This window comes from Mesoplodon mirus (genome assembly GCF_964341445.2).
Source record: "Mesoplodon mirus genome assembly, chromosome: 16".
NCBI lineage: Eukaryota > Metazoa > Chordata > Mammalia > Artiodactyla > Ziphiidae > Mesoplodon > Mesoplodon mirus.
The window spans coordinates 50,107,223-50,122,660 of record NC_138992.1 but is presented as its reverse complement, the minus strand read 5'-3'; the positions used below and the strand labels follow the sequence as shown (position 1 = coordinate 50,122,660).

At 38.8% G+C, this 15,438-nt stretch overlaps 1 protein-coding gene across 1 annotated transcript in view; it reads left to right on the top strand.

Annotated features, from left to right (window-relative positions):
- ATP6V0D2 (ATPase H+ transporting V0 subunit d2) overlaps positions 1 to 3,229 on the top strand; it is a 47,381-nt gene extending 44,152 nt beyond the window's left edge. Inside the window, exons 7-8 of the mRNA XM_082601686.1 lie at positions 660 to 737; positions 2,369 to 3,229. Of these exons, the coding sequence (XP_082457812.1) occupies positions 660 to 737; positions 2,369 to 2,530 (240 nt within the window). The 3' untranslated portion in view covers positions 2,531 to 3,229. The remainder of the gene's footprint in view (positions 1 to 659; positions 738 to 2,368) is intronic.
- Positions 3,230 to 15,438: the final 12,209 nt, after the last annotated feature.

Here is a 15,438-nt window from a genome sequence, read left to right as displayed (position 1 = left end):
TCAGCTCAAGGTTATAACCTCATCCCCTGGTACCGTTCCCTCTGACCTGAAGACAGTAACATACAGACCCTCCAGGTAGCTTTTCCAGAACTGGAATGACACCCCTCTTATCTTTGCCTATGGATTTCTGAAACCCTCCAGGAAAGATAAGCCAGCAGACAATGCGTGAACCTTTGTGACATCTCTTGTGTCACTGCAAGAGGTTCTTTAGCATAATATTAAAATTTGCATTTCTCCCCAATTTCCACCCCTTCCTCACTTGAAATTCCATAATGAAATTTAATCAGCTGTCATCTCAAAGAACCCATGAAGCCATACTGATTAAGCCACAAGGACTCCTTTAGCCTCTATAATGTGTCTAACTAGCCCTAAGAATCAAATGTGGAAATCAGCTCAGTGTACACTGAAAGTAGAACTGCTTTTGCCTCTTGCCTTGTAGGCCTGAACAAGCCAATAGGATGGAATGCCATCTGTACTCTCATTGTTTGGATTTTTTGGTATTTCCTCAAGAAGCCAAAGATCCTACAAAAAAAGTCCATGCCTTCTGGATAGATTTTCTAAGATGGGTGCACAGTTTCTATATTTCTGGAAAATATAGTTTTTATATTTATAAAAAATGAAAATTTGTTAAAAAACAATTTCTTGTCTTCGTTTTTCAGGTATACAAGCCTCTGTTTGAGGCTGTAGGTGATGGCAGTGGGGGAAAGACATTGGAGGATGTGTTTTATGAGCGTGAGGTATGATGTAAATGGAAATGCTGCTAGCTTATACCTCTTTTTCTCATACTCTGGGTCTTAGTATTTCTTTTTTTTACTTGGGTTTTCTCTTTACAGTTGATCAGACCAGTTGATTATGTACATTCATAGTTTGAATGGGTATTAGTATCTCTGCCTTGGAGAGTCAAGGCACTGTGGTTCACATATGATGGCTTCTTGTGGGATTGTCATATCCAGACAGATGTGCACATAGCAAAGCTCTGGAAGTAATGCAGCCATTCTGTAATTATCTAGAGAAACAAAGCTAGGATGTTCTCATGATCACATATTGACTGTCCCCAGGGGGCATACCCGGTTAAGTGCATCCCACTTGAATCCATCCCTTTTTCAAGAAGGATTTATCACTCCTGTGCACAATTAGAACACTTAGGAATTATTTGCATGGAAATCCATCCCGTCTAGATTATTCTCTTTCCCTGAAAAGGCAGAAGAATACTTGATCCATTTATAGCCAATTCCTGAGCTACTGAAGTGTGCCAACAAGAGGACTTTGGGGAAGTGTAGCCAGGTAAAGTCCCCCAAATCTGGAGACTTTTTTCTAGTGTACTTTATTCATTTCCCTAAAACCACTGGTCCTTCCATCTCAGTCTGATTGGAACTAACAGAGAACCCTGAAATTCACACACACTTCAGGATTAAACTGGCTTGAGAAAGCAGTATGGGGTCTTCCTGTAAGTCCTACTGTAGACATTTTCCAACGATTCTCTAGAAAGAAGTAAAAACAATGCAAGTATTCCCATATATTAGGGATGTTTTAAAATTCCACACTATTGCCCTTCTGCTGCAAAGACAGCTGTTAAAGGAGCCGCCCTTGGCAGGAAAAATGTTTGCTGGTTTCTAAGAGCAGGGGGCCTCCCCTTCCTGACTGCTTTGCTTGAGGTTTTCAGAATTACATGTGGGACTCAGTACCTCTTCTCCTTTTTTCTAAATGGAAAAGAATAAAGGAATTGTTCCATTTCAGACTGTACCCCAGTTAAAGAAATGTTTTTTGAAAATCTTCTTTTACTGATCTGCCTTCTGCAGAAAAACACTATCCAAATGTATGTTAAGTTGCTGCAGAGCATCCTAAGGAAACTCATAATATCACCTGGTCCAAATTCCAGAGGCCTGTGACATTACCCTGAAAGGGAGTTCAATAGCCTAAAAACCACCTTAAAATTTTAAAAATTGTGGCCAAGGAAAAATATTTTATCTAAATGAGAACAGCCTACTAGCTAGAAGCCAAATAAATATCACTACAAAGTTACACACACACACACACACACACACACACACACACACACACACACACTCCAAAGTCCTCCTAGGAATCTTGCTGCTAGCAGTGCCGCTGAGATTTGGAGCTTGTCTTATGATTTTACAAACTTACTTTTTAAACTACTGTTGTCTGCCTTCCTCTGCAGAGTGACGCTCTCCCTTTAGACTTGCTGAATTTCCTACTGCTTTCCTTTCTTTGACACAATTTAGAAGTTGTCTGTTTAAATACAGATAAGCACTACACAAGCACAAACCAGTCTGTAGCTTAATATTATTTCATTAAAGTAGTATGTTCCAGAAGAGTTGATGGTCCATGTTTTTTTTTCCTTCCCCAGGTACAGATGAATGTGCTGGCATTCAACAGGCAATTCCACTATGGTGTGTTTTATGCGTATACCAAGCTGAAGGAACAAGAAATGAGAAATGTCGTGTGGATAGCTGAATGCATTTCACAAAGACATCGAACTAAAATTAACAGTTACATTCCAATCTTGTAACCCAGTGAGGGGCCTGAAATGCAGCAAATCATAAATGTTAAGAGGAAGTTACTGAGGGAAATAGGAGTTGTGTTATATTATCTAGATCACACAAAACTAAGCCACACTTCACTTCATGAATTGCAGACCGACTGGTAATGTAGCAAGCCAACCCTGAAACAAAGCATTTCTTTTTCTTCCGGAAGCCTTAAATCTTGCTTCCACATTTATGTCTCATTCTTCACCTTGCCTTAGACATTAATTTTAGTTAACCCTATGGTACTTTTCCTAGTCTTATTTTTGTTCTTTTAAAAATCAAATCTATTAAAAGTATTTTGCTTTCCCATGATTCTCCACAGGCCCAAATACTGAGTGTCTGCTTTATTTTTTAACTGTCCATCCCTTCCCTAGGTCCACAAAAATCCAGAGCTGTACATAGCCAACATGGACCACATATGGTGGAAAATACCATATTTTTTTCTAATACACTTTGATCTGGTAGGCTTGGGAAAGCTACATAATTCCAAATCATATTCCATAGATGCAGGTAGTGTTAAATTTGTTAATAAGGCTACCACTTATAACTAATTTTCTCACAACTTTCTTTAAATAAAAGGTATACCTCTCTTTCTTGCAGTTTCTTCATACTTGGCCTGAGAAGAAAGTAACTCCATTAGTTGTATTCTATTCAGTCAGAAGCATAAATCACAGGTTTGGTTTACAGGATATGGATTCTCTATAAAACTTCAGTAAAACTGGTGCAGAGAACTACCCAGAAAAAGAAAAAGTGAAAAACACTGCTCTAGTGCCTTCTTCAAAAATAAAAAAATTCCTAAATAGAAAAATCTGTATTTGCTATAGTTTAAAAATTAAACATATATACATATTTGAAAGTTCTTCACGTGAGAATATTTACAGAGAATATACATATACTGGTAACTAGAATTAGGCACAAAGACCAAGAAGTAAATCAATTTTTCTGCAAAAGTTCAGAAATTTTTTTGTAGAACATTTTCATAATTTTAGTGATAGGAATGTTTAAGCATAAGGAAAAACAGCGGCTCATACCGCCAGAAAGAAAGCCAAGTGCCTAGCCTCCCAGCTGTGCGAGAAGCCTAGGCCACACCCCAGTTCTGATGGCAGGGGGGCCGCAGCTGGTGCAGGGCTCCAGTGCAGACCCATCAGCTGGACCCAGGAAGCCTGCTTCCCATGTACGGCCTCTGGTCTGGAAAGCATCGTCCCTGACTTGTCCCTGCCCCTGCATGCAGCTGCTGTCTTCCACTCTGAGGCCTGGATGCCAGGAGACATCTACATTTTACATTTTCACCCATGGTGTCTACAGTGGGGGTGGGTGAGGATGGGGTAAAATTCTGGGCTTCTTTAAGGGTTGAGAGCAAAGATGCTGATAGGAAAGAGACAGCTTAGAGAAAGCTGATTCTCAGACTAAGCCCTTTCCACCCACCTCTACATGACATGTGTGGGGGCCCTTCATGTGCCACAAGGCCACAGGCTGATGATACTTCTCTTGTTCCCTCCATATAAGCAATGAAGCCGCCAATCCCCCAAACCCTTTCCCTAGCCACCAAGTCTAACCATTGTGTGAATAGAGACGAATTTCCTATAACCTCATGAGGCAAATACTGTAGAATGTGCCCCTATTAGAGAAGGGGATACACTCTCTGCAATTTGAAGAACTTGCCTTGAACTTATAGCTTTTAAGTGTTGCTGGGATCTGACTTCTCTGTCTTACCTCAGGCAACTGGTCCACACTGGAGAATATGGACATTTGAAAAGCATTACATATGCTAGAAAACGAGGCCAACAAATCAGGTACATAAAGCAACGTAGAAAACAATGAGACAAAAATGTATTTCTTTTTCTAAGTGATCGAAGCTGAGGCTCCTTACCATCCCTTTCCCACCCTCCTCCCAGCAGTATTTCATCAATCTGTCATATTTCCACCCGTATAATTTGCTGCAGTTGGTCTTGGAACATTGTATTCCAGTGAATTCTATACCCAAAATTGCTCTCAGTCTTGCAGCCAATCCTGCCTGTGCGCTGGTGCAGATTTCCGGCCACGCCTCCCCCCCCACCCCCTTCATCCAGCTCCCTTTAGCGTCATTCTCAAAGGTTCAAAAGTACTTTAGCAGTCTCTCCGTGGGCAGGAACCCATTAAATCTCTAAGAAAGTTTTACAGTCAGAATTTGCGGTGCTAAGGGATTCAAAATTAGCAATTGCAGTTCTCAGGATATTTGGCGAATATCTGAGAGAAAAAAAAAATGCCGTCCTTTTATTTGTTACAATGCTTTAGGAATGCTGAGAGTAAATGGAAATGACCATTTTGAATCTGGGTGAGTTTGGACTAAGGCTAACTTGCTGGATAGTGGAAGAGTTGAGTTAACCATTGGCATGGCAGCAATGTAATAAGACATTGAGAAAGGGAAATAAATCTTTGTAGAGTGAAGAAAGACCTGGTGATGATCAGATCTGAGGGGTTTCATTAGTAACTTTTAGCCTACCCCTTGAAAAATGCTGTCAATGTCAGATCTCACAGGTAAGACGTAGCTATATGAGAAGGATACAATTGCAGTTTCACCCTGTTTTGTCTTAGTTTCAGCAGCAGACAAAATTCTCCTTATTGTTTGATTCATTTCAGTCATTTTGAGTCATTTTCTCTCCCCTCTCACAAATGGAGGCATTAATACTAATATGTGGGGAATAGAATTGCTGAGGAATATATGTGACATTATCAGACCATATCATTCTTAGTGATTTCATCCCTTATGTCTCACAATAGCTGATGTTAGGAGTTTTGATGACATTTTGGATTGCTGCATAGTCACAAAATCTATAAGCTTTATAAATATGAAAATAGGATGCAGAAACTATCATAAAGGCCAAACCACCTGCCCTGAGCAATTTCCCATCCTGTTTTTCCTCTTTTACATCTTCCTTATTCTATCTGGCCTCCCATCAATTACTTTTCCATCCTCCTCCCACTTTCTCCTCAGTCGCTCTGTGCTGCAATTTTCTGCTTCCACCACCAGCTTGATCACTAATTGAAATCCCTCTGGTCAAGTTGGAATTCTCTTTGGAAAGAAAAGAGATATGTTAAGAAGATGTACACTGAAACTAGTGTCAATCAATATATTAGAAAGGAATTGTCCCCAGAGAATTATCACTCTGACCAGATCCACAAAATGTCATTTAAAAACTAGGATCATTGACAAGCTGTAAAAGTATATCAGTAGCTCTATGGAGACTTCTGATAACCCTGGGAATGTTGTTAACATTCCAGCCATTGTGGCTCTCTTATTGACAGAGTTGGAAACAAGTTTTTAAAATAAATAACTAAATAAAGAAATAAGAAAGTATTAGGTCTCCATTTCCAGTAGCAAGAACTAGGCTCCCAATCCATAGAGAGGGCTATCATTGAGACCAAGAGATGAGGTCTTTGTCCCTCCTTGAATGTGAACTGGCCTTAGTGACTTAACTCATGATCAACAAAATCCAGAAAAGCAGTGCTGTATGACTTCCAAGGCAATGCAGTTTCCTTTGCTTACTGGATTTTGGAGTCCTGAGCTAGAGCGTAAGTAGTCCAACTTCCCTGAGCCTCCCATTCTGTGAGGAAGCCAAGCCACATAGAGAGGCCAAGTTTAGACACTCAAACCACATGGAGAGGCCAGGTATAGACAAATATGACTGTGCCAAGAGAGCACCAACCAATAGTATCAACTAGCAGCCATGTCTGGCCCAGTCAATCCTTCAGATACTAAAGCCCAAGCCCAATACCTGACCACAACTGCATGAGAAATCCCAGGTGAGAACTATCTAGGCAAGTCCTTCCTAAATTACTGACCCATGGAATCCTTGAGCTTGATAAAAGAGTTGTTTTGAACCACTGAGTTTGGGATACTTTCATGCAGTAGTACAAATGGAACAATGGTGCTCAGCAGTCATCCACTGAATGTGTCCTACAGGGTTTTGTGGCCTCTCTGAAGTCCTTTCTAAGGCCTGCCTAAGTCATCCACTCTCCAGCCATCTTTGCAGGTGGTCGGGGCAGGTGTGGTTTTCTGCACATATCACCTACAAATGAGTCTTGACTCTGGCCTGGAGGGACTACCTCTATGCCATTCGGAGACAGAAATAACATCCTCAGGGCCAGATATGAACAAGCAACTCCAGGTGACAATGTGGCATCTTGTTTTCCAATAAGATTTGGCAGCAACAGGTTCACTGACACTGAATCTAGCTCTTCAGAGGTGACAGTCATTATAACACTTGTCATTTTTTGAACAAACAGCAGTTTTAGATTTTAAATCATTTATACATTCTTCTTTTGTAGGATTTTTTAAAATTAAAGCAGTTCATTCTCTATTTAACTGTTAATGCTGAGATGCATATTTCATTGTGTAAAATGTTCACCATTTTAAAATTTTTGCTTTGTTTCAGTTTGGGTTTTATTTTTAATTTTCTGGTTTTTATTTAAATATGAGTGAAATAGTAATATATTACAGTTTATTTCTGCAACATCAGGAATTTTTATTTTTTCAGCTTCCTTTAGGTATAAATGACAAATAAAATTGTAAGATATTTAAAGTGTACAATATGATGATTTGACATACATAGACATAGACATTGTGAAAGGATTCTCCCCATCAGGTTAATACCGTTTTTCTTGTGTGTGCGAGAACATTTAAGTTTTACTCTCTTAGCAAACTTCAGTTATACAATACAGTGTTATCAACTATATCCACCATGTAATGCATTAGATTCTAAGACTTTATTCATCTTACAGCTGAAGGTTTGTATTTTTTTACCAACCTCTCCCTATTTGTACCACTCCCTGCACTTGGTAATCACTTTCTACTCTCTGCTTCTAATGAGATTGACTTTTTTTTTTAGATTCCAAATGTAAGTGAAAATTAAAAGGAAATATATGGCTAATATTTTAGTGATCTTCATGATTAGATATTTAAAAAAATGGTACTGATGAACCTAGTTGCAGGGCAGGAATAAAGACATAGACATAGAGAATGGACTTGAAGACAATGGGTGGCAGGGAGAAGCTAGGGCAAAGTGAGAGTAGCATCGACACATACACTACTAAATGTAAAATAGATAGCTAGTGGGAAGCAGCAGCATAGCACAGGGAGATCAGCTTGGTGCTTTGTGACCACCTAGAGGGGTGGGATAGGGAGGGTGGGAGGGAGGCTCAAGAGGGAGGGGATATGGGGACCTATGTATGCATATGGTTGATTCACTTTGGTGTACAACAGAAACTAACACAGTATTGTGAAGCAATTATACTCCAATAAAGATCTATTAAAAATAATATATTTCTTAAGATGTGTAGAGGCATGGAAGGGTGGGTGACCATCAATCCCAGCTCCCAGGGTCCAGATCACATGGTTGTGTGCAAGGATTCACCCTGGTGTTGTGATGAGTGGTTTATATTGAATAAATCTTTCGGAGCCTGAAAGGCTTTTCAGTAGAAAGATCAGAGGAAAATCATGCAAGATCCACACATACAAATAAATAAAGATAAATCATATCATAAGGAATTAGCAGTTCACAGTTCAACTGTTCCCTGTGCTGGAGGTAATTCTGTGAAATACCAGGATTATCTGAGCCACTGAATTTAACATAAGTTGTTAACAGTGGCTTTAATCATTTGGGTTCAAATAACCCTTTAAGAATCGATGAACACTGTGGATACCTTCCATTAGAATAATAGACATTACACATTCACCTAAAAATTTGCATAGTATATGAAAAGACTATGGATCCTGTAAAATTCACTCATGAGCAACCTAGAAGTCTATGGGCTCAGATTAGAAACCTCCATTGCATAGGCTGAGGAATGAAAGAAAATGACAGGTTAGAAAGTAATAGATGGGAAAGGATTTTAATTTGATGAATAAAATATAGATACTCATGTACACCTCTCATCTCTTAGAAGGGCATCTTGTTCAGCTGAGCAAGTAACTTTGGGATGGAAACTGGTGCTGTGGTGGAAAGGGCTCCCCTCTTGGCCAGCAAGTTCAGTCATGGCAATCATGGAGATGATGGAGAGACAGGGGTCACAGTCAGTTTGCTCTCATTATAGGCTAAAGCATCTAACTCTACTTAAAACTATTGATGTTCATATCCATCAAATACATTAAATAATGCTACTGGGGTTTTTGCAAGTAAAGTAGGTGAAACTTTGCAGATTGGTTGAAAATAATTGCTGACCTATAAGTATAATCAACTGAACTAGAATGGACACTAGTTTTCCAGATAAGGAAGCTGTAGTCAGAAGAGCTAAGAGTAAGGGAGCCAAAACTAGGTCTCAAGTGTCCTGTTTCTTCCATTTTATATATAGTTTTAATATAAATATAAATATATATATATATATATATTTCTTCATGGTGGTTTTATTTTCTCTTTAAGTTACAGCCTCCAGTTTAAGACTGAGGTTCTTGTTTGGTCCAAATATGTTCTGTGAAAAATGACAGAAATCCTGTCAAACTAGCTTAAAATACAAAAGGGAAACTTACCATCTCATGCCTTTGGGAATTTGAAGAGCTCATGGAACTGGACCCAGGGCTTCAAAGACTTCATTAAAAATTGTTTCTCTCTCTTCCCCATGTTGGGTCAGAGGTGACCAGCAGCAGGCCTGGGTCACATTGCAAAAGCTACCCAGCCTAGTGGAAACTGTTCCTCTAGTCCAATAGCAACAAATGTTCTGGATTTGATAGCAACTGACTTGCCAAGGCATTTCACATAAACGTTTGAAATTATAATTTTTATTATGCTACTAATATTTGAGAAAAAAGGAAGCATTTTTTAAAAATTTGTTAATTTACTTTTATAAATTACTAGAATAGTAGAAACACTACCTATTTTGTCTAATCATTTAATTGTTTAAGCACTGAGCCTTTACTGAGTACCAGGCCATATCATGCCCAGGGTAATTTGGGAAATAATTTTGCCATTGTTCAACACTAAGTGCCAAATACATAAAATTATTTGGAATGCTAGTTATGAAAGCTTTGGTTTATTAAGGTTTTAAATTTAAAATGTTAATAATTGGGACTCCTCTGGTGGTCCAGCAGTAAAGAATCTGCCTTCCAATGTAGGGGACACAGGTTCGATCCCTGGTCAGGGAACTAAGATCCCACATGTCACAGGGCAACTAAGCCCAAATGCCACAACTACTGAGCTCACGCGCCTCAAAGAGAGAGCCTGCATACTGCAAACTACAGAGCCCATGCACTTGGGAGCCCTCGCGCCACAACTAGAGAGAAGCCCATGTGCTGCCATGAAGAGCCCGTGCCACGACGAAAGATCCTGCATGCCTCAACTAAGACCCAATGCAGCCAAAACATTAAAGAAAATAAATAAATAAATAAAAATGTTAATAATTAAGTTATATCATGACATCTTAATCTCCCTCGCCCATCATATACAGCCCGTAAGTAAATTCTCCCAATTCTACTAAGAAAAATATTTCTTTAATCCACCACCTAAATCGAATCCCTCATCATCTTTTGTGTAGATTAGGTCCATAAACCTCTAACTGTCTCTAGTCTGTCATTATCCCCACTACAACTGAGAGACCTAAGGCCTTGTCACCCTTTAAAAAAAAAAAAAAAAAAAAAAAACTCTTCCATTGTTTCTCATTGCACTTGAAATAAAATCAAAACTTTACTACGACCTACAAGGTCCAGAATGGTCAGGCCTTTGCTGCCTTACCAATCTCTTCTCCCATTGGCTTCCTTCTGTCCACTATCCCATGCTCACTGACCTTTCAGATTTCCAGTACCCTGAACTTGTCCTCACGTGGGGGTTACCATGTTCTTCTCTCTACATAGAATCTTTTTCCACTGGATTCTCACATGGCTTGCTCCTTTCCTTCAGGTTTTAGCATCATATTTTTCCATGTTGCCCAGCTCCAGTGGGCACCTTTCCTATCTTTGGAATTGTGAAAACCACCAGTACACAACCATGATGCATATTCAGCTTCTCAAAGACTTCTTTCAATCATAAGGATGTACCTTGTATTGTCTCTCTGAAATCACCCTGTTCATTACCTTGTAAATCTTACCACAATTTGTAACCATAAATGTATTTATTTGTTTTGTAATGTTGGTCCCCCCCTCCACCCAACTGTGCTCTGTGAGAGCAGGATATTTATTTTTTTGATCACTGCTGTATACTCAGTACTTGGCACAGAGGCTGGCATATGGCAGCCCTTAATAGATATTTGTTTTATGAATGAATGAACAAATTCTTCCACCTGCAAAATTCATAGATTCGAAGCAAGAACTGCTAAAAGACGAACTGAGGCATATTAAAAATTTTAAGAGTTTATTTAAGCAAAATCGATCTCACTTGGGCAGGTCCAAACTGGAAGTAATTAGGCATGCTCTACTGACAGCAGCTAAGGAGAAAGACTTATAGAGAAAAGGCTGAAGCAAAGGAAGGAAATTATTCGAATGGCTACAGCTTATGTGTCTGCCTTGTTTGGGAAAGCTTATTTGGCTGTCTGTGATGCGTTGTCCTCAGGTTTTTATTCCTTAACCATGAGGCATTTACACGTCTAAATTTTGGTTTGCTTACAAAGGCTGCTAAGGTATTAGGACCATCTCAGTCTAATGTCCGCCTTGTGTACTTAATTTAATAGTAGGAAAAGCCACAATATAACTAGGCGAGGGATCCATAAACTTCCTTTGGGGCACAGATATTTTCAGTGCCCAGGAAGATAGAAAAGCCAAAACAACTGAGTCTGAAAGATTGTCACCTCCTCAATCAGTGAAAACAGAAACACACTCGAAGGTGGTGACCCTGCTGGCTCCTCTGGACCAAAGTGAGACCTTCAGCACATAGCAGGCATCTAACACAGATTTGTTGAATGAATAAGCCCATATGCGGGGCAGGTATTGCATCACTATCCACCCCTGACCCTTGCAACAAAAGGTGAAAAACTGACCCAGGATCCACACCAAGCACAGCATGCGCTTAGAGTCACAGCAGCCAGAACCGGTACCAAGCACAGCATGCGCTGAGAGCCAGAGCTGCCAGATTGCCATCTTTGCCTGCAGTCACATTTGGCACAATCACAGCAGAAGCCAATCCAGTTCAATCACAGAAATACACTTCAGCCAAGAACTGCTTAACTAAATGGTGCCTACCTCCTGTGGCTTACAGACACAGGTGTCCACAAAGGAGGAACCAGAGGAACAGGGAAATTAACCAAAATGGCTCCCTGGTGTTCCCTGAACACTGAGGTAAATGTGGGTAATTACTCTCAATCCAATTTGCCTGCCTGCTCAAACCCTTAACATCTAACTTGAAACTCACAGGGGTTTACAACACATAAAGAACTGGTTATTTCCCTTCATTTATGCAACATATTAAAAGAGAAAACAATTAGACTGAATTATCAAACGAGGTTTACTCTGCCATGCACTTTGTGTTTATTCAACTAATTATGTTATCTCTCTCCTTCAAAGGGTTCAAGGCATGTAGAGAACAGCAAAAGCATAGAATATTCCACTTTAGTGATGAAAATTAATGGGTATATTAAGAGGGAAAAAGATGAATGATATTTAGGAAAAGGAGAAGAATGGAAATTATCTCAAACAACTGCAGGTGGAATTTAAGGTTAATTGCAAAGTCTCGACATGGCTGAAACGTTACTGAGTGTCTCTCTGTCCACCAGGCACCAAGCCACACCCCATTCATCCCATCAAGATCAGAAAGGCACTCAGAGAAGGCTCCTTTCAACTAAAAGAGTAGCTGAGATTTTGGAAATAGTTGTTTTGGGGGGCTCACATTTATTACATACTCTTAGTATAGTTTCCTGATATTAGGTGGTATTTAGGCATCTGCTCCAAACAAACAATTTTGTTTTCTTAAACGTGAAACCTTTGGGGAGAGAAAGAGGGCTGTTCCACAGTGGTCTTCTTCAGGTGTAAGTTAGGTAAACCATGCCCAAACCCAGACTAAAAGCCGCATGATCTCATGAAACCTTATGTAACCTCATGAAACCTCTGTCCTTATGCAATTCTTTTTCCGAGGCGAGGAATGCTGAAAATGAACTCACCAAGGAATAGCATTGTGTTTCCTCAATGACACCCGCTCCTCCTAGGTGCTTAAACAATAAATCTGATCTGCCAAATGTTTCTCAAATGTGTCATTCCAAAAGACACTCCCCAAATAAACCAGTTCAACAGTCCTAATACTTGAACTTAGTGAAACATAGGAAGACATGAAATACAGCCCTAGTTGGAAGAAAGTAATCAAGATGAAGATATTTTGCACATCCTGTTCATTATTTAGTTGCTTTTCTGACCATCTGTCCGAAGTCCTTTCTCCAGAACTTACTTCACCGTTATGGAGAACTATTTTAAGACAAGGATACTTCAAAGAGCATTATTTGCTTTGATTCTATGTGGGAGTGTTTTTTGTTTTTCAAAACAAACAACTTTTTATTGGAGTATAGTTGATTTACAATACTGTGTTAGTTTAAGGTGTACAGCAAAATGATTCTGTTATACATACATATATATCTATTTTTTTTCAGTTTCTTTTCCCTTATAGGTTATTACAAAATACTGAGTATAGTTTCCTGTGCTATACAGTAGGTCCTTGTTGGTTATCTATTTTATATGTAGTAGTATGTATATGTTAATCTCAAACTCTTAATTTATCCCTCCTCCCGCCTTCCCCTTTTGTAACCGTAAGCTTGTTTTCTATGTCTGTGAGTCTATTTCTGTTTTGTAAATAAGTTCATATGTAACATTGTTTTTTTTTAGATTCCATATATAAGTGATATCATATGATATTTCTCTTTCCCTGTTGACTCACTTCACTTAGTATGATCATCTCTAGGTCCATCCATGTTGCTGCAAATGACATCATTTCATTCTTTCTTATGGCTAATATTCCATTGTGTATATGTACCACATCTTCTTTATCCATTCCTCTGTTGATGGACATTTAGGTTGCTTCCATGTCTTGGCTATTGTAAATAGTGCTGTATTGAACATTGTGGTGCATGTATCTTTTTGAATTATGGTTTTCTCCAGATACATGCTCAGGAATGGGATTGCTGGATCATATGGTAGCTCTATTTTTAGTTTTTTAAGGAACTTCCATACTGTTCTCCATAGTGGTTGTACCAATTTACATTCCCACTAACAGTGTAGGAGGGTTCCCTTTTCTCCATACCCTCACCAGCATTTGTTATTTGTAGACTCTTTAGTGATGGCCATTCTGACCTGTGTGAGGTGATACCTCATTGTAGTTTTGATTTGCATTTTTCTAATAATGTTTGCATTTTTCTAATATGTTGAGCATATTTTCATGTGCTTTTTGGCCAACTGTATGTCTTTTTTGGAGAAATGTCTCTTTAGATCTTCTGCCCATTTTTTGATTGTATTGTTTGCCTTTTTTGATATTGAGCTGTATGAGCTATTTGTATATTTTGGAGATCAATCCCTTGTCGGTAGCATCATTGCAAATATTTTCTACCAGTCTGTAGCTTGTCTTTTTGTTCTGTTGATGGTTTCCTTTGCTGTGCAAAAGCTTTTAAGTTTAATTAGGTCAATTGTTTATTTTTGTTTTTATTTCCATTACTCTAGGAGACAGATCCAAGAAAATATTGCTGCAATTTATGTCAGTGTTCTGTCTATGTTTTCCTTTGGGAGTTTTATAGTATTTGGTCTTACAAGTAGATCTTTAATCCATTTTGAGGGGTTTTTTTTGTACATGGTGTTAAAGAATATTTTAATTCCATTCTTTTATATTTAGCTGTCCAGTTTTCCCAGCTCCACTTGTTGAAGAGGCTGTCTTTTCTCCATTATATAATCTTGCCTTCTTTGTCATATATTAATTGACCATAAGTGTGTGGGTTTATTTCTGAGCTCTCTATTCTGTTCCATTGATCTATGTGTCTGTTTTTGTGTCAGTACCATACCGTTTTGATTACTGTAGCCTTGTAGTGTAATCTGAAGTCAGGGAGCATGATTTCTCCAGCTCCATTCTTCTTTCTCAAGGTTGCTTTGGTTATTCAGGGTCTTTTGTGTTCCCATACAAATTTTAAAATTATTTTTTCTAGTTCTGTGAAAAATACCACTGGTACTTTGATAGGGGTTGCATTGAATCTGTAGACTGCCTTGGGTAGTATTGTCATTTTTACAATACTGGTTCTTCTAATCCAAGAACATGGCATATCTTTCCATCTCTTTGTGTTATCTTCAATTGCTTTCATCAGTGTCTTATAGTTTTCAGAGTACAGGTATTTTGCCTCCTTAGGGAGGTTTATTCCTAGGCATTTTATTCTTTTTTGATGCAATGGTAAATGGGATTGTTTCCTTAGATTCTTTTTCTGATAGTTCATTGTCAGTGTATAGATATACAACAGGTTGCTGTGTATTAATTTTGTATCCTACAACTTTACTGAATTCAGTGATGAGCTCTAGTAGTTTTCTGGCAGCAAGCAGTGGGGGTTTAAAAAACCAAAGTTTTAAATGATTTTAGAAGTGAGCTTCATCCTCTATAGTCACCCTTCAGGATAACAGAGAGGGGCCTGTCCTCCATGGAGGTCCTTCCCTCTTAATATCATTACACCATCCTCCAAAACAGAGATCTTTACTCTGCTAGACAGAGCACAGCAGACAAGATCCTCACAAATACATGTCTCAATCTTGTTAGACATCAAACAAACACACTTAGACTCTAAGAAATTAATTGGTTAGAGCAGAAAAGCCTTTGAGTAAATGAGTATGAGATTCATGAATTTGAATATATCTTCCCTAGCTTCCAGAACTTCGTGGCCTTAGGGAAGTTACTGAACTTTTAAGATTGAGTTTCCCCATCTGTGAAAGTGACAGAATTATAACTACTTCTTAAGATTGCTATGGAATTTAGATTAAATA